General features: G+C 59.8%; 1 protein-coding gene across 5 annotated transcripts in view; it reads right to left on the bottom strand.

Moving 5' to 3' along the window:
• The window catches only part of GRAMD4 (GRAM domain containing 4), a 73,903-nt gene that overhangs the window by 10,069 nt on the left and 39,442 nt on the right, over positions 1-24,392 (bottom strand). For 2 of the 5 annotated variants that reach the window (XM_073214051.1, XM_073214050.1), the window contains 9 exons: positions 18,948-19,078; positions 18,671-18,746; positions 10,757-10,870; positions 9,226-9,346; positions 4,483-4,544; positions 2,286-2,418; positions 1,867-1,892; positions 1,593-1,684; positions 167-258 (listed from right to left, as the gene is read on the bottom strand). In XM_073214051.1, coding sequence (XP_073070152.1) covers positions 167-258; positions 1,593-1,684; positions 1,867-1,892; positions 2,286-2,418; positions 4,483-4,544; positions 9,226-9,346; positions 10,757-10,870; positions 18,671-18,746; positions 18,948-19,078 — 847 coding nt within the window. The remainder of the gene's footprint in view (positions 1-166; positions 259-1,592; positions 1,685-1,866; positions 1,893-2,285; positions 2,419-4,482; positions 4,545-9,225; positions 9,347-10,756; positions 10,871-18,670; positions 18,747-18,947; positions 19,079-24,392) is intronic. The other 3 variants (XM_073214053.1, XM_073214052.1, XM_037006763.2) reach the window with 2 other exon arrangements.

Below are 24,392 nucleotides of genomic sequence, written 5' to 3'. Positions count from 1 at the left end.
CTGGCCTTCTGAGGGGCTGCACATGCTGGCTCCAGCCAGCAGGGAGGGACCTATCAGGACCACCCCCACGTCTGAAATGCCGGTGTGTGGGGCAGGCTCAGCCCGTGCCATGACGGCAGGGGAGGCAGCAGAGCCATGAGCACAGGACAGAGGCCAGCTCACCCACCTGGCTATGAGGTAATTGAGGGATAATCTCAAAATTGCTAGAAATAAGAACATGGGGATGGCCCAGCCGCGCCACACAGCATTCATGTACACCTGCGGGTTTGGAGAGAAAGGGGTGGGGAAGGGGGTGGTCAGGCAGCTTGACGTGCCGTCCAGGCCAGGCCACGGCCCTCCCCCGCCTTCCCCTGCCCCTCCCTCTCCCCCACCCCACAGCCAGGCCAGGGGGAAGCTAGGCCCTTTGGGCCCTCTGCAGCGATGAGGGTGTGCACCGTGGGGGAGCCCTGGGAAGGGCTGCTTTCTGGGTAAGAGCTGCCATTGGGATGGAGAAGCTGCTCTGGGCAGGCAGGCAGGGAGGGGTGTGCCCCAGGGAGGCAGCTGACAGGCCAGGACTGGGCGAGGGGTGCAGACCCCACGCAGAGGTCCCTGCCGGCCCCACACGCGGCTCCTCATGCTAGAGCTCCTGGGGTCACCAGGACTCAGTCCAGCCGAACATGGGGACTGACCAGTGGCTGAGGACCTACCCTGCACCATGTGCTGGGCACTCAGAGGGGCAGGGGATTCAGGCGGGGCTGGAAGGGGGTCTGAATGGTGGGGTTCATCTCCTGTGATCAGAGGGACTAAGGCACACAGTGACCCGAAGCACAGAAGCCTGGAGAGAAGTGGAGGGTGGGCAAGACCTCTGGGGGGAAGGCGGCCCTGCCACGCGGCCTGTCTTCTGCAGATGTGCAAAATGCCCGGACAGGCAGCAGGCCGCGGGAGTCAGGGCAGCCCACAGGGCCCTCATGGTGGAAGCTGTCTGGGGCCCCGGCAGACATGGGGCCTTCGGGAGCTGTGGCCACCCGTCTCTGGCCTTACAGCCTGGTAGCAGGTGGGCAGCCTGTGTCCCCCTCCCACTGGACAACAGGGTCTCCCTGCACAGGGCTGGGGCAGCCATCACAGGACAGTTCAGGCAGGGTGGCCTGGTCCGTCTTCCATGAAGCATGTGGCAGTGCCAGCGTTCTCCCCCCTTCCCTGCTTGGCCCCCAGGCACTGTGTGAGGAGCTGCCCCCCAGCCCAGGTGCCTGGATGGAGGGAGCCCCAGGATCCCCCTGAGCAGACAGGCCTCCCTGCCATTCTCTCCCTGACCGACCCAGCAAAGCAGACGATGCATGTCCACAGGCCCTGTCCAGGGAACGCCACTGTGGGGGGGTCTCTGTGCAGAAAGGGGTCCGAGCTCCAGCCCCAGGCCAGCCCAGTGCCCTCACTGGTCCTTGAAACTATCCTCACAGTGGAACAGCATTAAAGGCCCACTTCACAGATGGAGAAGCAGAGGCTAAGCACATCCCCAAGGTGCCCACGCGGCACGGGCCTGACAACCTCAGGGAGGGTGCCTGGCTGTGTGAAGAGGGCTGGTGGCACACCTGGCCGGCCCCACGGGGAGCACTCACCGTGAAGGCGATGGCAGACGTGTAGACAGAGTACCAGTCGGATAAGGCAGAGAGGTTCTTCATGAAGCTGGTGACGGGCTTGGCGCCGCGCTCTGGGGCAGAGCGGACCACGGGGTCAGGCCGGTGCGCACCCAGCTCCCGGCACACCCAGGAACCGGGCTGGCTGCACCCGCCTGAGGGGGAACTGAACAGAGCCAGGCCAGCCCCAGAGGACAGAGGCCCCCCGCCCAGGTCAGCGCCCCAGGGGTTCCCACTGCGGCAGCTCAGTACTTACTTAGTCGCCTCATGTTTTCAGTTAACCTGAGAGAGAGGGGGAGAGAAGGGGGAGAGAGGTGGGCACCAGCACTATTCCACCTGCAGCCTGCGACCAGAGCCCAGTGGAGGTCCCCGCTGCTGCTCCTTAAGTCGGGGAGCCCACAGAACCTGAGCCCTGCAGGGGCCCCTGGACTGTCTGGCACACTTGGGGCCTGGGAGGCCCTGGCAGCACCTGCCTTTACTGCGGGGTGTGAGCCCTGGAGGGAGGCCTGGCAGGCACCCACCCACCCCACACGGCACTTGTCACAAAGCACTGGCGAGGCCAGAGAGAGGACATGGCGGTGCCGCTGGCTTCCCTTGCAGCCGCACGGGCCCTTCTCAGGAGGGAGGCCCTGCCCTTAGCTGGCGGGAGCCTGCGGGCCACCAAGGCTGCCCCACCTCCGGGCGCTGAGCGGCTCCTCCGTCTCCACGGTGCTCTCCTCGGGCTGGAATCGGAAATCCTCTGCATACTCCCCGAACTTCTCGTGGAGCCACCTCTGCAGTCGGGGGCACAACCCCTGGCTCTGCCGGTCTGCGGGGACAAGGCGGGGGGCCCGGTGAGGGCACGGGGCCAGGAGGGGCCCTGCAGAGCGGTGGGGGCATCTAGGGAGCAGGTGGGTGCAGGCCCAGTCAGGACTCCAAAAAGGGGCCCCCAGGCACAGACTGGCCTCTGCAGACCCCGTGCGGTCTCTGTGCTTGTCTCAGGGGCCCCCCAGGCTGCCTCAGCCCCCTGTGGGGTCAGTGCCAACTTCCCTCTCTCCCTCTAACTGGGCACACTAGTTTTCTGGGCAGTGGCTGGTTGGGGCCTGCAGACCCTGAGGAGCGGCCAGGGGGCATGTGTCGGCCCAGGTGGGCACCCCAGTGAGGGGAGTGGCCTTTGCTCACTTGTGGCCAAGACCGTTAGAAAGGAACGCGCACCACAGACTCTGAAAAGCAGGGCGAGCGTGCGGAGCTGAGCCCTTGTGCGCATCAAGGCCTGGCCCTTCAGAAGGCAGATTGAAGAGTCGCCTGCAGGGGGCACTGTCCTGCCACATTAAGGAGTGGGACCGCGATGAAGGTGGTCACACGCCACCGGCGCCCAGGGACCACGGCCAGCGGGGCCCAGGTCTGTGCACAGGCCGCCCGGGCAAGGGAAGGGGCAGAGCTGTCAGAGAGGAGGGCGAGGGCCGGGGCTCCTCACACCTCAGCTGGGGTGGGCAGGGGCTTTAGGGCGAGACCGGGCAGGGGTGGGCAAGCCAGTCAGTGCCACAACCTCCCTGAGGGTTAGAGCCACATGGGCAGTCTGTGACCTAATGGGGGTGCCTGTGTTCCCACAAAACAGAACTTACGGACACTATAAAGTGAAATCGGATTCTTTCGATTTTTTCCCAGCCACTTAAAAATGTAAAACATTTTTAAAAGAGGAAAGCTGGCCCTGGGGCTGCAGTGTGCCGGTCCCGGGGTCCAGGTCAGCAGCCCCACTCCGCCCTGGTCGCAGGATGCCATGCAACTCCCTGGGGCGCACCTGCCCCACCTCACATGCCCTCGGAGCTCTGGGGGGCCTTTCTTCCTCCAGCACACCCCTCACCTCCCATGCAGAGCCCACCGCCCTGGGGCCATGGCTATCAGAGTGACCTCTGCTTAGGGAGTCCTCAAGGATGGGGCCATGGGGACCCAGAATTGGGGGTCTCCCCACCCACGCTTCCCTGACACCTCCGACAGGAGCAGGACGCTCATCAGTCACCACGCACTGGGGGTCTCCTGTGCAGCTCCTACCTCGGATCCTGGGCTGCCAGCGTAGAGCTGAAGGGCCCAAGGAGATCATGACCTTTGGGACGCTGTAGCCGACCCTGCACCTGATCTGAGCTGCCTGCCTGCAGGTCAAGCACTGGGGTCCCTGGGAAAGGGACATACACCATCTTCCCTCCTGGAAGGCAGGACCCTGCTCTGGTCAAGCTGGGCTCCACCTGGCAGGTGCCCTGGGACAGGCCTTGGGCCTCACTTTCCTCAGCCTTATAAGCCAAGGCCCTGCCTGTGTGACTCTCTGAACTCCTGGCACAGGCAGGGGGCTTCCCAGGAATGGCCAGCCTGCAGGAGTAGGTCCCAGGTTTCAGGATGTGAGGGTCAGGGCCCACCCTGAGTTGGTCCCCCTGATTGCCACATGGAGAATCCCCTTTCCTCCCTGCCGTCGTCCGAAGGGCAATTTCAGAAAGTACAAGGGGTGGAGTAAGATAAAGAATACCGCTCAGAGCAAGACTGGAGGGTGCAGAGAACAGGGTCTGTGTCTTGACCCGGGGAGGGTTGGAGCCATGCTGACCGTGTGGCCCCCAGTGCCCGTTCACCCCCTTGTCGGGACAACCAGCCTTTGGAAACACGCTGCCAGGTCAGTGGCCAAGTGGCCGATGTGACTACAATACTATTTCCCTGTGGGGAAGGTCTTCCGTAGATACCATGTTGTATTTTTATGAGAAAATAAAACTGCGTTTTGGTTGAATGACTTGTGTTTGCTAATGGCATCTCACCAATTCACAACAGAGACAGCACCCAGCTCTCCCGGACGTGGGCAGGCGTCCCAGGGGCAGAGCCACCACCCAGCCAGCTGCCCACCGGGGCCTACCTGCTCCGTGATTGACCTGGGCCTGTCCTTTCGGAGGCTGCTGAGCTGTCTGCTCCTCAGTTCTTAAAAAGAGCAGGGAGAGGGAGCATTCTGTTAGTCGAGACGCGGAGCGGGGGTGCTGGGCTGGGCAGCCCCAGCACCCCCGGCAGGACAGGCAGCCTCAGCTCTCCCAGCTGGGCCCCTGGGCTCCCCACTGCTCAGACGTCCGTCACAACAGTGGCTGGGCAGCAAAGAGCTACATTCATAAGGCGCACACTATTTTTGATTTTTTAATAACTGAATAAATAGTGTCTTGTACGCATACAGTTTTATCCTGTTGATTTTAACACATCCTTTCCTGTTAAACTCAGAACAAGCAGCCCTTATGTCACCGATTAATTAGCCTGCTAATGAAGAGAGACTTACCAGATAATACACGTATTCAGTAAGCACCACGCAAAGCCACAGAGCCGTAAGGACCCCACCAGCCATACCAGGCTCCCAGGGCTGCCCGTGCCAGCCTGCCTGGCTTCCTGTCCCCGCACCCCAGCCACACGTGATTACAGCAGTCAGCTGGCATTGGGGCCCTCACTGGGGTTTTCTGTCTACCTGCTGGATTCTGACCACTAACCAGACTTGCAGCTACAGTCCCTGACGGAGCCAGCCCCCAGCGAACGGCCTGACCCGGCCCTGGGTGCTGCCGCAGCCAGCTTGCAGCCTGCCGGGCGCTGCAGCCACCTGCCCACCTTGCTCTGCACTGGCCTGATGCTGACGCACTGTGCTGTTCCAGCGGCTCCCTGTCCAGCAGGGACCCTAGGACACGGGAAAAGCAGGCCCGAGGCTGGCCTCAGCAGGGGCTGGGGGTGCATGGGACTCCTCCAGGATAGAGCTGCAGGGCCAGGAGCCCCTGTCATGAGCAGGCTCTCGGCATCAGGGACAAGTGTGGTTTCACTTCAACAACCCCATGAACCATCCCCGCCTGCAGGCTCGTAACCCGTAACTAATCCGGAGAAGGAGGCGCGGAGGACAAGTTAGACAGGGGATGCGCAGGGCGGGTGAGGGCCGCAGCCTCACGGAGCGACAGACAGGGAGACAGGAGACAGGCGGAGCCCCAGGGCAGGAGCCTCGGGGTCAAGGAGGCAAGGGCCAGGCCTCCCCACCCAGCGCCCTGGGGCTGCCTAACGACTGTCCAAGCCCAGGGCTGCCACCTACAGAATGGGAATTCACTGGGACAGGAGGGGGCCCAGGGCACTCAGGAGACTCCAGCGCCCTGGCTGTGCCCCCTCCATCCTGGGCAGGCGGCAAGGCCTCTGGACCAGGACGTTCCCTGAAGAGCTGGGCTCTGGAAGAGGAGGCTCACTGGGGAGGCTTTAGCCGGCCCCCACCAAAGCCCGGGCCCAAGTGTGCATGGCGAGGACTCGCATGCCTGAAGGACATGACCTTGCCTAAGCCGTGGGTGGGCTGGGGGCCGAGTGGCCATGGGGACTCTCCAGGGCACTGTGCTTGTTACTGCTTGGCTGGCACCTAATACTGTCGGATGGCCACGGGCTATGTGATCTTTCCAACACAACTGCCTGCTAGGAACAAAGGGTAGTTAGATACTGACGGGTTGTAAGCTGCCTTCAGACACAGAAGGCTGGAGACAGCAGTACACAGGCACGGGTGCTCCACGTGGCAGAGAATTTTACCTCCTTTATGTCACACCAAATATGGACACCATAACTGCTGTTACATGTGCTGAATGCAAAAGATGCCTGACAGCATTGCCATGGCAATGAAATTGTAAAAAATGGAAAGGAAGTCAGAGGGCAGACAGTGTCTCAGGATATCCCAGCCCAAACACCGGTGGGCCGGCGGTCCCACCACAGCTCCTGATAAGGGGGAAGTGGCCTCAGAACAACATAAATGCTATGTGACCTCAATAGAAAAAAAGGGGCCACTGTATTTCTAGCAACTGTGGATTCTTTGAAATGTTTCTGAACAACCTACACAGACGTTCAGCAATAGACCAAACGACCCTGGAGTGGAATGTGCCTGAATGGCTTTTTCTTCCTGCCTCTCAAAGGCCGGCAGGCACGAAAGCCCATCAAGGATTGTGATGCCAGGACTGAGGGCTGGATACCCCCGCTGCACCAGCCGTTCCTTGGCTGGGCACTCACGGCCACCAGGATCTGTTCCTGTCCCACACGTGTGCCGGCACAGCATAGGCCCACATGGGGCAGGAGGGCAGAGGAGTCTGGGACAGGGCCCTGTAAGAAGAAACACGAGGGCGGGGCCTGGGAGGGCCTGACCATCGCCCTGCGGAAGCAAAGGGCAGCCTTTCTATGCTGCTTTTGGACCCATAAGCAGAGGAAGCCTTTGTCCACTAAGTAAGCGAAACCCAAGGTGACTTTCAGGGAATTTTCTCAAAAACCAAAACAGGTTTGTATAAATGTAATTACTTTGGAATCCTGTAGCTTGGGGTGGGGGTGGGGTATGCGTGGGTGTGATGTGCATGTATGTGTTGTGCACACGTGTAAAGGGTTCCTCCACAAGCTTGCCCACCGTGGAGGGCCAGATGATGAGGGAGGAGGTCACCTGCATGGAACCTGCTTCTCCCCATACCTGTTTCCCTTCCGGTCTCAGTCTCCGGGGAGTTCCTAACCCCTACCCGGATGTAGAGCAGGGGAACGGCCCCTCCACGCTCCCTAGGATCCCTGGCTCCTACCTCCTCGGTCCTGGCCTGGACACTCTTTGACTGCAACCCTCCTGCTGGTGCCCAAGCAGACCCTTGGGAGACAGATCCCTCTGCAGCCCCAGAACTGACAGAAGGCCTGACACCCAAAGGGTCTGGTGAAAAGACGAGGATTAAACCCCAGAGTTGGGCTGGGCAGGAGGGCGGGAAACAGAAGCACAGACCCTGCAAAACCAGAGGGGCACACAGGGTCAGCGCAGGCTGAGCACTGCCCAGCATCCCCAGAGAAAGTGCGGCCTTTGTGCGAGGCCTCCAGGTAAAGCCAGACCCCAGGCAGGACCGTGTTCCACGGGGTGACTGCACTGTGACATGCCACAAGAGGACGGCCCTGGCTGGCAGGCTGAGGACGCACCCCACACACGGCCAAGGACCCGGGGATGCCCCCAGGCCCGGATCTCCCAGCAGGTCCCAAGTCCCACTGGCTCCACCTCTTTGCACAATTAAAGTAACTGAATCTTTGAACATTTACAGATTTTCACATAAGAAGGTTTGACACCTGGTAGAGGTCCAGGTACTGATTTCTAGTCTGGAGAAGGGTACTGGCCTCGTAGGGTACGTTGACGGTACCAGATGTCACAAGCCTGTCTGCCATGGGGAGCCCCAGAAAACTCCAGCAGCCACAGACCTTCAGGGACAGGGTGGGGGGCCTCCACTCAAGGCTACCAGAAAGACACTGGCCACCATGATGAGGGCCCCACAGGGCGGGCCCTTGAGGGGGGAGGCCCTCTAGAGGACTGAGCGCCTGCAGTTACTCATAGCCGAGAGCCAACCAGCAAAACCCGAGGAAGCGACGTCTGGCCACAAAGCAGGGGCCATTTCCTATCCACCGTCTAAGCCCTGAGCTCTGGGTCAGCAGCAGTGGGGCTTCCTCCGAGCCCCTGCTGGAGCAAAGACACTCCGGGTCACAGTGACGCTCGTTCGCGGAGCCAGCCCTGGCTCAGGTGTCCCAGCGGCGGCAGGGTGCACCCCAAGCCGCAGAGAGCTGCTGGCTCCCACAGCGAGGGCCTGGGCCAGGGGGTGGCCGGCCAAGAGCAGGGCCAAAGGCGGGGGTGGGGGCGGGGAGTGGGCAGTGCGGGGGGAGGCACGGCAGCCTCAGCTCTGGGGCCTGGATGCTGGGCCGAGGGGCAGGGAGCCTCCCCGGGGTATATCAGGACAGGGAGGGCACAGCTCTTAGAACTTGGAAAGTTCCTCTGGAATGAACCTTTCACTGGCATCCCAGCGAGGCAGGGGCTAAGCTCAAGTGGGCAGAGGTGGGGGTACAGTAGAAGGCCCCTTGCGCAAACAGCTCCATCCTGCAGCTGGGCTGTCTTCACCTCCAGAAGCTGGGGCCGCACCTGTCAGCCACAGGGTGGGGGCGCCCTGCAGGGATGAGGGTGACTGCCCGTGGCCCGTAAACCCCAAGATCACTGTGTCCAGTGGGATGGTGCCATAGGGATGCCCAGAGTCTGGTCAGGGGTTCAGGCAGGGAAGTGTCTGAGCAGGCAGCGGGGGGCACTGAGCATGGGAAAGCACAAAGGCAGGGTGGACAGGGCACCGGGTCCCAGGAAGGTCCTGTGTGGAGCTGGGGCATCTCAGAGCAAGACAGTAGGACTTGAGGCTGCCCTGGGCTCTGCTGGCTCCTTCTTCAGTGCCCTGTAGGGCTCGGCCCCTCCTGGTCAGGGATCTGTGCCCAGGGCCTGGCTCTGACCCTCCGCTGTCACCCCCTACTGCCAGGACTCCGTGCCCAAGGCACCTGCAGTAATCTACCCCCTGGGGTGCTGGAGTTGGGAGGGTGGCTGACTGCACGTTGCGCTTCCCGCTGAGACCAGGACAGGGATGGCAGCAGATAGGCCGGCCTCCCCTAGAGACGGGCATCTCCAGGGCCTGCAGGAGCCACACAGACAGGGGACTAGGGCGCTTGTCACAGGCCACCTAGGGGTTCTGAGCAGAACCCCAGGTTCTCTGGGGACCCCTGCCCATCATGGGGCAACGCTGCCTGGTGACTGTGTGGACTGCCTCTTGGCCCCGCCTCCCCCGCGGCCCCTCTGCACCTGGCCTTCAGCATTTCCTGGACCTTCTGCTCCAGCTCCATCCGCCGCTGCCGTTCCCGGTCCAGCTCCTGCCGCAGCATCTCCGAATTGGTTTCTTCTCGCAGCTTTCGGAGCTCCTCCTCTGTCGGGAAGAAAACCACAGGGCTGGTGTCTACTCGCCCCCCGCCCCCAACTGCACAGGTACTAAGGGAAGGCTGGGGGTTGGCGCACAGGGTCAGAGGGCCCCGTCTGCTACTCTTCCGGGGGTGTGGAGGGGACACCCGTAGGCGGGACTATTAATTGGGCCCTTCTTACAAGGTGGGAGCAAGATCTGGGGTGAAGCGAGGATGAGGATTTCTTTACTACAACTACGGATGCAAAATAGACACACAAAAGGCATCTCACCAGAGTGCTGTGCTGACAGAACAGGATGCCCTGGGCGGGGGGGATCCCTGGCAGCCTGGCCACCCCACGACGTCTCCTGGACACACACGCTGTGGTTCTGGGAGGCGTGAGCTGCAGAGTGGAGCCCACTAGAGGGGCAGAGCTCCGCCCAGGGCACCATGCTGGACGAACCGGGGGGGGGCGGGGCTGGGGGTGTGTGAAAAGCGTCAACAAGAAGGCACGATCTCAGTGGAGACCAGAGATGGAAAGCGAGGCCCAGAGTCCCGGGGGAGAAGGGCGTGGAGTGGGCACTGGGAGCAGCCTTGCAAAGGCCCTGGGGCAGGGGGCGTGCAGAGCCTTGGGAGCCGAATGCTGCCTGGACGTGTCTTCCAGGGGGAGACGGGGCTGGTGCGGGTAGATGCTGCTTTAACTGGAGTGTGTGGTAGGCTGAGTAACGGCCCCCAAAGGTGTCCAGGTCCTGACCCTGGAACCCATGCCTGTGTCACCTCACATGGGCCAAGGGGCACTGCAGATGGGATAGTTACGGACCTGGGATAGAGGGGCAGCATGGACCCTGACGGTGGCCTCACAGCACCACTACTGGGTAAACTCTGTAAAAGGTGGCAGGAGGCTCAGGGAGAGGAGCGGGCCTGCAGGGCGCCCACTGCTGACTGAGGGAGGAAGGGGCAGGAGCCCAGGAACACGGGTGGCTCTGGAAAAGCCACGGCAATGGACGCCCCAGGAGCCTCCAGAAGCAGCCACCCCACCCACTGCATGACGGTGGCCCCCAGAACCCAGAGCGAACATAAGGGAATCCAGACCACTCAGTGGGCGTGTCTGTTACAGCAGCGACAAGAAGCTCATGAGGAGCGGGACGGACGTGGGTGCACAGATCCTGATGTGCGCCTCCTGCATCGGCACAAACTGGACGCCCGTGTGACCGACAAAGCCAGCACACTTCAGGCCCCCAGGGCCATGGATCCTTCCATGTCTCTGTCTGGCCCCATTGCCGGGGTTGCCACCTACTGGACCTCAGTGCACTTTTCAGGCTACGTATAATGGACGTGGGGTATGTGGGTCAGCTTAGGCGGCCGTACCAAAACACCACTGACTGGGGGCCTAAACAGGGCATTTATCTCCCACAGTTCTGGAGGCTGGAAGTCCGAACCAGAGTGCTGGCCGATTCGGTTCCTGGGTTGGGGGGCCTCTGTTGGCCGACAGACAGCCGCCTTTCGTGGTGCCCTCACATGGCAGAGAGAGAGAAGGCTCTGGTGTCTTCCTCCTGTCAAAAGGGCACAAATCCCACTGTGCGGGCCCACCCTCATGACCTCACCTAAGCTGAGCCCCTCCCCAAGGCCCCATGCCCTAACACCATCACATGGGGGGGAGGGCTCTGACATGGATTCTGGGGGGCACAGACATTCCCCCAAAGCAGGGCTTGGACTCCGGCCATCTGGCTCCCGAGCCTGGCTCTCAGCCAGGATGCTGCGCTGACTGGCCAGCTGGCTGGCCTTGGCCTTTCCTGGTGTGCTCACATGCCCTAGGCAAGCACCCCACTCACTTTGGGGGCCATGTGCACAGTGATTCATGTTCCAGAAATGCACACACTCTTCCACATGGCTTCCACGTACCCTGATCACAGCTCTGTGGCTTCCCGCTAGGCCAGCTGAGCCGAGGGCGCCAGCACGCACACACTGGTCTAGGAGGCATACCTACACTCGTCCAGTGTGCACCGCAGGCCAATGAAACCTCCTCAGGGTCTGAAGCCCTTGAGGGGTGGTCCCCACTCCCCGCTACCCAGAGGGTCCCACTGACCAGAGAGACAAACCAGGCCAGCAATTCTGGCTTATGGGAAGAAGGTTCCAGATGACTGGAACCAGCCACACGTCTCAAGAGACACAGGCAGCAGGTGGGGTAAGGACGGGGGGCTGGCCAGCCCACACTCCTGAGGATGCCTTTCTCTGGCCTCCAGGCTGGGGGCAGCTGGGGCACGGCTGGGAGCCACAGCAGGGACACAAACCGTCAGGGTCAGGCCTGGCTCTGTCCTCTGGGGACCACCCCAAGCGCAGTGAGGACGGGCATCAGAGACAGCCGTGCACAGAGACGTGGTCAGGACTGCAGAGAGCCATGGCTCTGATCGCTGGGGGAGGACAGGAGTGGGGGTCCTGGAAGGTTCCAGAACCACTCTGTACACACGTATTTTCTGTGTCTCCCCCACAGCACACCCAGCTATCATTACTGACGAAGTGAGTCATGCAGCAGCAGAGGGCAGGCTCTCGATGTGCCCTGATCCAGCCTGACGGGACCCTGCAGACACGGATGCTCCTGAGCTAAGTCCCTGCCCAGGGTGAGGACTCTGACTCTGCACTGACCTGGGCGCTGGAGGTGGGGCCTGGCCAGGCTGCGGCCTGCAGGGACGATGGGCATGGAAGAGCCCAACACAGGGCACTAGGGAAGAACCATCTCCTGACCCACCACAAAAGGGGTGTGTGTGTGTGTGTGTGTGTGTGTGTGTGTGTGTGTGTGTAGGGAAGAACCATCTAAAGGGGTGTGTGTGTGTGTGTGTGTGTGTGTGTGTGTGTGTGTGTGTAGGGAAGAACCATCTCCTGACCCACCACAAAAGGGGTGTGTGTGTGTGTGTGTGTGTGTGTGTGTGTGTGTAGGGAAGAACCATCTAAAGGGGTGTGTGTGTGTGTGTGTGTGTGTGTGTGTGTGTGTGTGTGTGTAGGGAAGAACCATCTCCTGACCCACCACAAAAGGGGTGTGTGTGTGTGTGTGTGCGTGCAACACAGGGCACTAGGGAAGAACCATCTCCTGACCCACCACAAAAGGGGTGTGTGTGTGTGTGTGTGTGTGTAGGGAAGAACCATCTCCTGACCCACCACAAAAGGGGTGTGTGTGTGTGTGTGTGTGTGTGTGTGTGTGTGTGTGTGTGTAGGGAAGAACCATCTCCTGACCCACCACAAAAGGGGTGTGTGTGTGTGTGTGTGCGTGCAACACAGGGCACTAGGGAAGAACCATCTCCTGACCCACCACAAAAGGGGTGTGTGTGTGTGTGTGTGTGTGTGTGTGTGTGTGTGTGTGTGTGTAGGGAAGAACCATCTCCTGACCCACCACAAAAGGGGTGTGTGTGTGTGTGTGTGTGTGTGTGTGCGTGCGTGCAACACAGGGCACTAGGGAAGAACCATCTCCTGACCCACCACAAAAGGGGTGTGTGTGTGTGTGTGTGTGTGTGTGTGCGCGCGCATGCACACACCACCCACTTTACATATGTGCCTGGGCAGCTGCCACGGTGCACAAGGCCCAAGGCCACCACGAGCAGCACCCCCGAGGCAGGGAGAGGCATTCCTGCAGCAGATCCGGACCAGGCCCAGGCAGTGGGGGGCGTCACCCTGACCCAAGAGGGAGGCTGCGGCCCGGGCTGTCGCTGCCCCTCCGAGCACTTGCTGAACGACCGAGTGGGGTGGGATCTCCTCGCAGAGGCACACCCCTTGGGCTGGGGTCCACCCCAGCTGCACCACGGTCCTTATTCTCCGTGCAGGGAAATCCTTCGCCATCCCACAAAGGCCCGTCCCACTCGGCCACCCACGAACACCTGGGGAACAGCAGCCACCTGAGCGCAGCTTCTGTGAGTCTCGGGACATCCACTCTCCGTTGACAGCACTGCTGAGCGCCCAGACCATAGCGAGCCTCCTGCGGAGGCGTCTGCGTGGCCCGGGGATCCCACATACCCTTCTCAGGGACAGACAAAGTCGAAGATCAAACCTGCTCTGCCTGAGACTGGCTGGAGCCTGGTCAAGACTGAATCAGGGCTGGTAAGAAGCCCGGTGGCTCCAGTCAACATCCCCATGACGGGCCTGTGTCAGCCACCCCATAACCAGCACAGGGCAGCCTCATGCACTAAGCACACTCTGGAGTGTGATAAAGAAGAGACCCGCCCTCTGGGGCAGCTGGGCACTAAGAGCAGGAAGTCACACGGCTGTGCGAACGTCACAACAGCCCAGGGAGGTCGGCTCCATGCATGGCCTGTGCTGACCGGGGCACAGACTACCGGGACCATGGGGCTGACAGGCTAAGACCTGGCAAAATGGCAATTCCTGCAGGAAAAGCCATGTTTGCTCAAGTCCCAAAGGCACTCTTGAGACCTAGGTGCATGACCACGTAATTCACCAAACCAGTTGGGGAGTACTGGAGGCCGGGTGAGAGCCAGAGCCCCATGAGGTCTGACCAGCAGCCAGGCTGCAGGCAGGCCTCCACTGCCTTTCCCTGCCAGGCACACTGAGACCCTCGCTGGCCTGGAACATTCTGAGTAGGGCAGGAGGTGCTCAAGGTGACCCAGCGGTTTCCTTTCCCGTCTTTGCTGCCTCACCAGACCTGGAGATACCGGGCAGAGCCTGAGACCCCAAAATTCAGGCCAAAGTCAGCACACCGGCCTCAGAAGTGGACCAGCCTGTGGCAGCAGCTATACATCTAAGCAGAGCACCTGTCCAGACAGCACACAGTGGGAGGCAGAGAGCACGGACCCTCCTGCGGGGCAGGCGGTCCAGGGGGATGGGAGGCACCTGCGGCCCCTGGCCCCACCTCCCACTGGAGAGTCCCTGACTAGCCAAGGAAAAACAAACGCAGGCTTGCCGAGTACCGAGTACCGGGGCCCACACACTCGGTCAATATTTGGAGAACGCAGAGCCTTGCTGCACTTCCATGCCTACTGGGATCTGCCTGCCCTGGGCACCTGCAACTCAGTGCCCTGCCCAAGCCCTCCTACCGAGGGCCCTTGGAAGAAGCCATGGTTTCCTCCAGAGACGCCCTGTCCTGGGGTGTGGCAGGGTGCCCTTGCATGGTTTCTCTAAAGACCAAGGTGTCCTGACCCACTGAACTGGGAGCCTCCCGAGGGGCACAGAACAGGCTCTGTGCAGGGGCTCGCAAAGAAGGGATGGGGGAGCCTCTGCCTAGGGGGCTGCTCCTCGGCCCTCACAGCAGCCAGCCTGACTCACAGCAGAGGGGACCTGGGCCAGGTGCTGAGGGCTGGGACCCACACACGTGGGGACCCCTCCTCCAAGCACCCAAACCCGTCTGTCCTGCACCCACCTGGCCCCCAGCTCCTCTCACACATTCCAATCCAGCTCCAAACAGCAGCCAGAGGTTCCTCAGAAAGCCGTGCCACTCTCCTGCCTGAAACTCAGCAGGAGCCCCCCACCCCATGGGCCCCCCAGTTTTGCCTCTCCCTGCTTAGTCCCGCATCTTTGCTCTTTGGTTTCAAACCACAGTGACCTTCCTTTAGGTCCTCAAATACCCATGGCCTGATCCTGCCCCAGGGCCTTTGCACATGGTGGTGTCCCTCAACTTCACAGTCTCAGACACCATTTTCCCTGAGTGACCTCTGAGACACTGCCCCAAATCTAACCTGGCTTTTTGTCATTTTCTCCAGTGGGTCTTGCTCCTTCCTGCTGGGGACAGTACTGGTCCTCCTCGGGGCAATGGAGGGGATTCCTGGAGGTGAGGCCGGTCCGCAGAGATGGGTTCAGCAATCACCACCCCTGGGGAAAATGCCTCTACATCTAATTCAGCTGCAGGGGCCCCTGACTCAGGCCCACGATCCCCCGCGGCCCCAGAAGGAGGCCCCGTCTGCTTTACCGTCTGTGGCAGCCCTAGAGAAGAAGCCTGGCTCAAGAAGCCGGTAAAGAGGCGGTGAGCAGGCCCTGAGCCCAGGGAGGGGTGGGGCGGGGGGGATGGCACAGGAACTTCCCATGCAGCCCACGCAGTGACAAGAACAGAGGTGCTAAGCTCAAGGCACGAGCAGACTGGCCCCAAACTGGAGACAGGGCACCAGCTGTGGGAAGGGGCTGCGGTGGGAATCCCACAAACAGTGCCAGGCGTAAGTGGCTGGACTGCCCCAACATGGGGCACAAGCATTGGAAGGACGTCTGTACCCTGTCCAGTGGGCACGCTAGCACCTGTGTTTCAGGCAAGTCTCCCAGCCACATACCAGGGATCTGGGGACACTGGCCCTCAGGACTCCACAGGCCAGGAGGCCCCATCTGTGATGTCCCTCGTATACACAGCATTGCTGAGAAGTAGCGGGGGGCTCGGGCGATCGGGGATCCACAGACCTGACATGTAACCAGCCGAGAGGCCCCAGCCTCCACGGGGAATGCTCCCTGGCCCCACACTTGGCCCCAGCCTCCTGTCCCAGGAGGCCGCCTGCTCACACGCCTTCGTCAGCACTCACTGGACAAGCATCATGATGCCCCAGGCCCTGTCAAAGTGGGACACTGCTGTGACAAAGCGGGCACCCAGTGGGTTCCCAGAACACGTCGCATGTGTGAACGGGCCCCATGGGGCCAACTGGGCCAAGGTTCCCTGCTGGGTCCTGGGCCCTAGAGAGGCAGATCTCCTGTTCCGATGCAGGTGGGGCCCTGGCACCCTCTTTCAAGAGAACCTGCCCACCGGTGGTGGGAGCAGAGCCCCGGGAGCCTCCTGGGCGCCTGCACCGTGCTGCTCAGCCCTTGCCCAGGGGGCCCACTTCTGAGCCGCCCGGCCCCGGCTGCAGGGAGCCTAGCACGCAGCATGTGCTCAGCAGAGGCTCGGTGGACGAGCAGCCGAATGGACCCCGCCGGAAGCCTCTGCAGAGACCTGTCCGCCAGGTGCTCCTGGGGTCAGCCGCCTGGAGTGGAGTGGGTCCCGCCCGCGGGGAGCAGCCCCGGCTCAGCAGGGCCTCCAGCACCAGCCCGGCCCTGCCTCCCTGGGACTCACTTGGGCCAATTTGCAGAGACAGGGAGCTTCCCGTGGGCATGGGGGCAGCTTGTGTGGGGGAGAAGGAGGTGAGAATTTCTCCTGTCTGGGCCGTGCTTCTGGGAGCAAGGTGGGGTCTTCTGGTGCTTTCCCGCCTGCTCCTCTGAACCCCCACACCCGCATGCACCCCAGCTCCTCTGTGACTCTTGGCTCCAACTGGAAGTCAAGGCAGCCCCGGGCATGGCCACCTGTGCCCTGAGAGGTCAAGCACTCCGGCCCCTCCAGGGTGTCAGCAGGAGGCCATGTCTGCCCTCATGCAGTCGCCGGGAACTCCCTCGCTGTGTCACTGACCCATCAACAGTGAAGGTGCAGCCAGGCCAGCCCCGGGGCCGGATGTGAGCACACAGACACAGCCGTGACCTGTGTGATGCGCTGGGCCTGCCCTCGAGCGTGCAAAGTCACACCCACAAATGCAGGCGGCTTCAGACACACGGGGCCTCAGGCCACCTGAGGAGCAATGTCCTCTTAACGTGGGCCTCCCTGACAAGCCCCAGCCGTCCCTGACCTTCCCACATGCGGGGCGGGAAGCTCAGCCCCTAACCCCTCACTCTCCCGGGCCCCCAGGGGCCGGTGTTCTGCACAGCCGACAGCACACTCCTTCCGCCTCCACAGGGCCCACAAGCCTGCAGCCCTCCCTCCTCAAAGCCTCAAGTTCACAGGGCCCTCGCAGGACAGCGGGGAAGCAGCAGGGACAGCCACCCCCCACCCCGGGAAGGCTGGCAGGGACGAGGAGGCTGGGATCCAGCCTGGCGAAGCCACGAGAAGCCTTCCCACCTTTTCCTCTCCTGTGGCAGCAAGACCACCAGGCAGGAAACACCGGCCAGCATTTCTGACCCTGTTTCTCTGGGCAAACAGCTCCCTGCAGGGCCACAGGCCTCCCCTGGGCCTGGGACAGCGATTACACTCACTGCCAGTGGGTATCAGGGGACTGCTACCTCCTGACGGCCCACTGGCCACTGCTCCCAAAGGGACCAGGCAAAATGAGCTCCAGGCACGGAGCCCGAAACAGGACAGCGCCACAGTGAACAGTTCATACCACGCTCGCCCAGCCACGTGGTCCAGCCACCAGGCCTCCCGGAGTAGGAGGAGAAGGGCCGAGTGGGCCAACTGGCCGGTGACCCCAGGCACCTCCCGGCTCATGCCCACCAGACACAGAGCAGAGGCGGCCAAGCCACCCGAGCAGCCCAGCCTCCAGGGAGGCACTGGAGGAAGAACATGGCTTCGGAGCTATTTTTAGACCCATGAAGTAGAGCTTGCGAGCAGGGCTGCTCCCGGCACTCAACTCAGTAGGCCCAGCCGCAGCCAGAAATAAAAGTCAGGTGATGGTCCTTGAATAATAGTCCTCCCCACCAGCCAGGAACGCCGACACAGGGACCACTCGGAGGGCCGTGGCTGCCACCTGGCCAGGCGGGAGGCCTGCACACCGGGAGGCCCGGGCTCTGCCCCTCCCCTCCCCCCCAGCTCACCAGAACTCTCCCAGCCTCCCAGCCCAGTGGGACCCCCACCATCACCTCTGACCTTTCCAGAAGCAGAGCCACACCCCTCATCGGCGGCCAACTATATATATAGGACCGGAGCTGAGTGCACACCTTCACTTCCGCAACAAGCAAAGGGGGCCCAGGGCGACTCCTTCCCTGGCCCAGCCCTGGGGAGAGACAGCGCACGGCAACAAGGCCTCACCTGACTGGGGAGCTCCCGTCTGTACCCTTTTCCCCGACATCTTCAGACTGATTGACTGATGTGGGGTTCGCCACCATGAGCCCAGGTACCCCAATGCAGCAGGGAACGAACCGTCCCCAACCACACTGATGGGTAACTTAACGCCATTTTAAGCGACATACATTCTAACATGATGTGGGACCATTGCTCAGACAGTGAATCACTGTTCCAGGTACATTTTAGGAAACCAATGGGGGTTTGGGATGAACAAGCCAAGCATTAGTATTTTTCCACGTAAAATACAAGAGATGGGATCCCAGCCAGTGTTTTCCCTGGGAACAGCTGAAGTTCGGGACCCAATGACTGCCGTTCAGCTGAGGCAGCGGGCTGCATCTGGCCCCCTGGGCCTGGGCTCTGAGGCCGTGGGCCCAGCACTGAGCGAGGAAATGCCTGTGCCCCCGGCTCTCCCCTCTCCCCAGTCCAGCAGCTGAGCCCTCCAGGCCCGGGCTTTCCCCACAGCAACGAGCCATGTGCTATGCACCTGTCCCTGCCCAGCACTGGGTGCAGGGGACACCGCCCCCCACACCTGCAAGGTAAGACCAGCCCAGAGGCTCCCAGGGGGGTGGCCTACCTAGGAAGCAAAGGTGGCACATTCGTAACGTGCACAGGAACCAAACCCCGGGCAGGAGGGGCAAGGACGGGTGCGCCTGGAAGCAGAAATACAAAGTGGGGCCTTGAAGGATGTGCAAAGGGCATGCCCAGGGTAGGAACAGTCCACCTGCCCGCCCACTCACCGACCCTTCCACCCACCCATCGATACGTCCATCAGTACAGACGTGCGCTGAGCTCCCACAGCTGCCGGGCCCTGGGTCTACATTGTGGGAATTCATAGATGAGGCAGCAGCTACCTTCACTGCCTCCCACAGGCGTCCAGCTCGGGGAGATGACATGTGGATGAAGAAGAGTCCTCCTGCAGAGCTGGACTGTGGGGGCTCTGCACGTGCCTCTGGACAGCCCGCCTCTGCCAGTCCAGCCTCACCTGCGCAGATGAGGGTGTTAGAAGGGACCACGCCAGAAGGTTGCAGAAGGTGGGAAAGGCGTGCTGGCCTGGCAGCTCCTCTGCCCCTCGCACACGGGGCACTCAGGTGTGCCACCTGGAAGTGGAGCTCACACCCCATCCTTCTTACAGCCCAGGAGCTGGTGAGGTGCCCAGTGGGATCCCTGACTTAACGTGCCTCCTGGATCTTGATTCTGCCGTCTCCCTAAATGCCTGTCAGATGCCAGCGCCAGGCCCCGTCCATATACCACCAACAGGCAGGCGCATGTAAGCTTCCTCTCCGACTGCACCCCTCACCCCAGGGAGCAGGACCCAGGGGTCTCTCCTCTTCGAGGACTGAGCAGGGGTGGTGCTCAGCTGGGCACTGAGCCAGGACTGCCCAGGGTGTCAGACCCATCCTAGGCCACAAGAGCCAGAGACAAATGTCCACAGTGAACAATTAAAGAGCAGATTCTCACTGGGTAGTGGAAATGATCTAAAAATATGAAACTCTGACCAGCCCAGTGGGTCAAACAAGTGGTCTCACAGGATCCATTTCATCTCTTCCAAGCAAATTCTCTTAAGATGCCAACATCCAGTTTCATCTCTGCTTCTCATTCCTCTGTTATCTGTCTTCCTCTGCTTAACATCACCAGACACACAGGAGAAGGGTTAAAAAAAATGCCAGACCCCCAGGGGGACAGCCGCCCAGAGGGCAGGCCCAGAGACACCAGAGCCAGCCACCCCAGGCCCTTCGCCAGCAGGCCTTGAATGGCTGCCTCATCTCTTCTGGACACGTCTGGCAGTGGGCAGTGGGCAGCTCCCAAGACCCTTCTGTTTTTAAAAGACTTTGCTGCTGAGAAAGGTCTTCCTCCCCCTGAATCACCCAGACTGGCTGCCCTGACTTCCCTTCCAGCCAGGGCCCCTGTTAAGCCTTAGCGCTCCTACCCAGGTCACGCTGCCCCGCCATGTGTCCGAGCAGGGAGTACAGCTTCCCAGAGCCCTGGAGCTCAGCAGTAAAGGGCGCCTTCTCCCTGAGTTACACCCTGGAACCACCACCACACCTGCCTACCTGAGTCTGTTGGCGACGACAGGGGTCTGGCACTGGGTGGGTGTTGGTAGCCCTGACCCAAGGGCTCAGGACCCTCCCAGCATGTCCAGGGAGGGGTCCACAAGAAGAAACAGCTCAGCAACCTGGGACCCACACACAGTTAAGGCAGCCTCAGGCTTAGCCTAGCAACCAGGAAAACCCCAGGCCCCTAGGGCCCCCTAAGCATTTCCCTGCAAAATCCAGATCCCAAACTTCAGTTACTGTCTGTGCACACAACTCACAATGCTGGAGAACGTCTTTGGCAGAGCCTGCACCCAGCAGGTGGTCAGTAAGCGCCCACTCCTGCACAGAAGCTGAGGAAGAGTGCAGGCTTGTGTTCAAAAAGCGGTGACCATTGAAACTCATTTCCAACTAAACAAAAATGTACGATGCTTTAAAAATTTTAACATGCTTCTTTAACAAATTTAGGATCCTGCCTCAGCCACAAGCCAGGGCCATTCCTATGTCATATTCTTTGTTCTGTGTCACCTTGCACACAGCATCTTCAATACTCCAAATATTCTTCAATATTATCATGAAGGTGGCTGCCGGGTGGTTGGACTATTTCCTCTCCATGAAGAGCAACTGTCCGCTTCCCGAGAGGAAGTACTACAGATAACTGAAGGGAATGTTAACACCAACCACTCGGGCATTTCCCAGATGGGGGAGCTAAGGCCGTGAGTGGTGAGCACCCGCAGCCAGCCGCTCACCAGCGACTGAGTCAGGAACCAGAGGGTCCCCACTCCGCCCCACAGCCGCTCTGCAGGCCAGGCCCCTCCTGCAGACCAGCAGAGCAGGGGCAGCCACACCCGCACACGGACGAGGCTCAGCAGCTGGCAGAACGTCTCTGTGGGTCCCAGGGGTATATTATCGCCTTTCTTACTCACTGGTCTCCCTCAGGCATAGAGACAGGAGAGACTCTGGGGAGAGAGACAGGCTCTCCTGGGCAAATTCCAGCCCTGGTCAGGTTTCTCTGCAGTTCACGCCTCCACTCACAGCTGCTGCCAGATCTAAGACATGCTGGAGGCTCAGGGTGCATATAAACATAAGCCCAGCACGTACACTCACTATGCAGATGGCCTGGTAGGAAAGCCCTGAGACTACGAAACAGGCTGGGGCCACCATCACATCACACGTGAATGGAGATGAAGCACAGAGCAGGGACCGTCCCTAAGCACCGTGTCGCGGGGACCCCAGGACAGTGTCGCGTGCAGGGAGAAAGAATGTGTTACATCTGCCGGAGAGGGAAATGAAGATCTAAGACACAGATTGGTTTCTATAAAAAATTCCATGGAAACACAAGCTATAAAATTAACAGACAATTGGTTATAGGTGTACAGAAAAAAACTCAATTCTCTTAATATACCTTGATGTTGAAACCATGTAAATAATCTTAGATAACCACAAAAGTAGATTTTAAAAAGAACTCTACAACACGTGCAATGGCACAGAATAACGTCGCATACCTCCCGGCAGGAGGCGCTGGGAACGCAGCGGCACACCCGAGCCAATCCCGGCCTGGGCCTCGTCACGGAGGAACCTCAGACACACCTGCTGGGGGACGTCCTACAGAATGACTGGCACGCCTTCTTCATCAATAGCAACGTCAGGGAACAAGCAGAAAGGCCGAGCTGCTGCCACAGGTTCTGAAAGACTAAGAGGAGCAATGCCTGCACGTACATGTGATCGGGGGCTTTCCTCTGCCGTAAAGGGCGCTCATGGGGGACTAAGAGGAAGGCGGAATGAGGTCTGAGATTAGATGATGGTGTCGTCGAATCAATGTTAATTTCCTGACTTGATAAGTGTCCTGTGTTTAGCTAAGAAAATAGGCTTGCTTTCAGGAAATACACACCAAAAACATTTAGAGCTCAAGGGACATGTCTGCAGAAGACCAAACATTTCAGAAAGTAAAATGCACGGATGGGTGGAAGGAAGGTTGGGGGTGGGTGGACAGAAGGACGGATGGGAAAGAGACAGAGGGACAATGTGGTAAAATGTTAGCCACCCTTAGGGGAATAACCTGGCTGAAAAGTACACAGGTACTCTTTGTACTATTCTTAAAACTTTCCTGTAAGTCTGGAATTGTGTCAAAATAAAAAGTTAAAAGAAAAATAATGACTAAAACAAATGGAACCCGACTGTGCACTGAGGTGGTGACCCAGCCACTGAGACGAGGTCCCTTCCAGGGGACGGAAGGAGCGTGACTAACTGTCCATCCCTGAAGACAGACATCCCTGAAGACCTGGGAGCAGACACAAACCGTGCTACCGTGGGTGGCTTCTCCTGAGACGCTGGTGTCCCCGTGGGGTAAGACCAACGGGGCGCGGCTGGCAGCGCTCGCCAAGAGGCAGGATTCCCAGCATGAAGGAGAGAGACAGAGGAAGTCCGCTGAGGTAGGTAAAGACCTCACGGTCTGCGAGCAGGGACTTGAGATGGGTGGGCACCCATTTCAGAGCAGCATCAGTTCCAGCGGACAAAGGTGGGCACAACCTGGTGCCCACTGAGGGACGGACGGACAGATGCGGTCTGTGTATGCAGGGGACATGAGTCGGCCTTAGCAAGTACGGCCATCCTAACATGCTACTGCACGGATGCACCTTGAGGACACGGTACTCAGCGAAATCAGCCAGTCATAAAAAGACAAATCCTGTATGATGCCACTTACATGAAGTCCTCAGAGTTGTCAAAATCAGAGACACAAAGTGGAATGGTGGGTGCCAGGGGCTGGGCAGGAGGAATGGGGAGCTGTTAAATGGGTGCAGGGCTTCAGTCTGACAGTGAAAAGACCTACAGAGACACAGTGATGGATGGTGGCACAGTATGAGTGTACTTAATACCACTGAACTGTATGCTGAAAAATGGTTTCTGGCGGAAATTTTGTGCATATTTTGTCACAATTTTTTTTTTTTTAAAAAGGAAAAAAAACAAAAACCACATGGTCTTGGATGTGAATTAGAATTATGTGCTGCGCCTGCCCACTGACAGGAACAACCAGCTGCAAGCATGCCGGAATACTTAGCCTCCAAACACCACCTTCCACCGAAAGGAACCAAGGGAAATAACGGTTAAGCTAGGATAGGGCAGGGGGCGTTGAAGAGGAGCCTGGCATGGCTTGTCACACTGGAAGGGAAGGAAGAGCTCTTGGGTGGCTGGTGCATGTCAAAGGGACTCAGGAGCAAACCTGAAGAGGTTCCCGTGGCCCACGGCCCATGGCCCACGGCAGGTCTGTTTGAGCACCAATGAGATAATGACCACAATCAAATATGTCTGAACCTACGACTCCATGAAAACACCAAAAACCCCACAAAAGCCTAACCCCCTCGTGGCCACTGTGGGAGGAGGCTCCAAGTAAAGAAGCGACTTGTTATTTTGAAAACTGGAAAACAAGGGGAAAAATTCAAGCACGCACTCTGCCCGTCCTGTATGAGCTATCATCCCGCAAAGCACCCACACAGCCGGGTGTTTAGAAATAGGTCAGTTAATAAAGAGGAATGCTAGAAGTCAAAAATGACCATTTTACAACCTCTAAAGAGAGATGGATTGAAGCCATAACGCTGCGGGCAGGGACACAGCAGAGCCGCTGCCGCAGGGAAGCCCACACTGCCACGACCGCCAGGAAAGGGGCCCCCCAGAGGCCCCCCAGCCCCCAGCGCCAGGATAGGGGGCCACGCCAGCAGGTCCTGAGCAGGTCCAGAGAGGAGCGCCCTCCTCCCCTCCGCAGCAGGCCTGGCTTCCTCAACGACCAGGGAGAGAAAGAGGCTGGGGGGGTGCCCCTACCAGGCTCAGCGTCTGGGCCTTGTTCGTGGATTCAGAGAGCGAAGCAAGGGCGAGGCGTTCGGGGAAGTTTGCGTGTGAGCTGATCATCTGGTGATGTTAAAGAAAAACTTGGGTGTTTTTAGTTGTGGTACTTGGACTCAAGATTTTTGTTTGGAAAACACAATGAGCTACCTACTAAAATACTGACAGATGAAATGACAGGACGCTGGCCGGGATTTACCCCAAAAGTGTGGGGCAGGGAGGCACAGCGGAAACCAGCCCACCGTCGCTGAAGCTGAAGGTGGGTGCACAGAGGCACGTTACAGGATTTGTTCTACTTCCGAATCTATTTGAAATTTTCCATAGTTGAAAAAGAATGCCGAATAATTGCCACCCCACCCCATGCCGTCAAAGCCGACCTCTACACCTTCACAACACAAGCTGCCCAGGAGTCAAATGAGACGCCCTTTT

The sequence above is a fragment of the Manis javanica genome, chromosome 10 (assembly GCF_040802235.1).
Source record: "Manis javanica isolate MJ-LG chromosome 10, MJ_LKY, whole genome shotgun sequence".
Lineage (NCBI taxonomy): Eukaryota > Metazoa > Chordata > Mammalia > Pholidota > Manidae > Manis > Manis javanica.
This window is presented reverse-complemented; position numbering and strand designations above follow the sequence as displayed.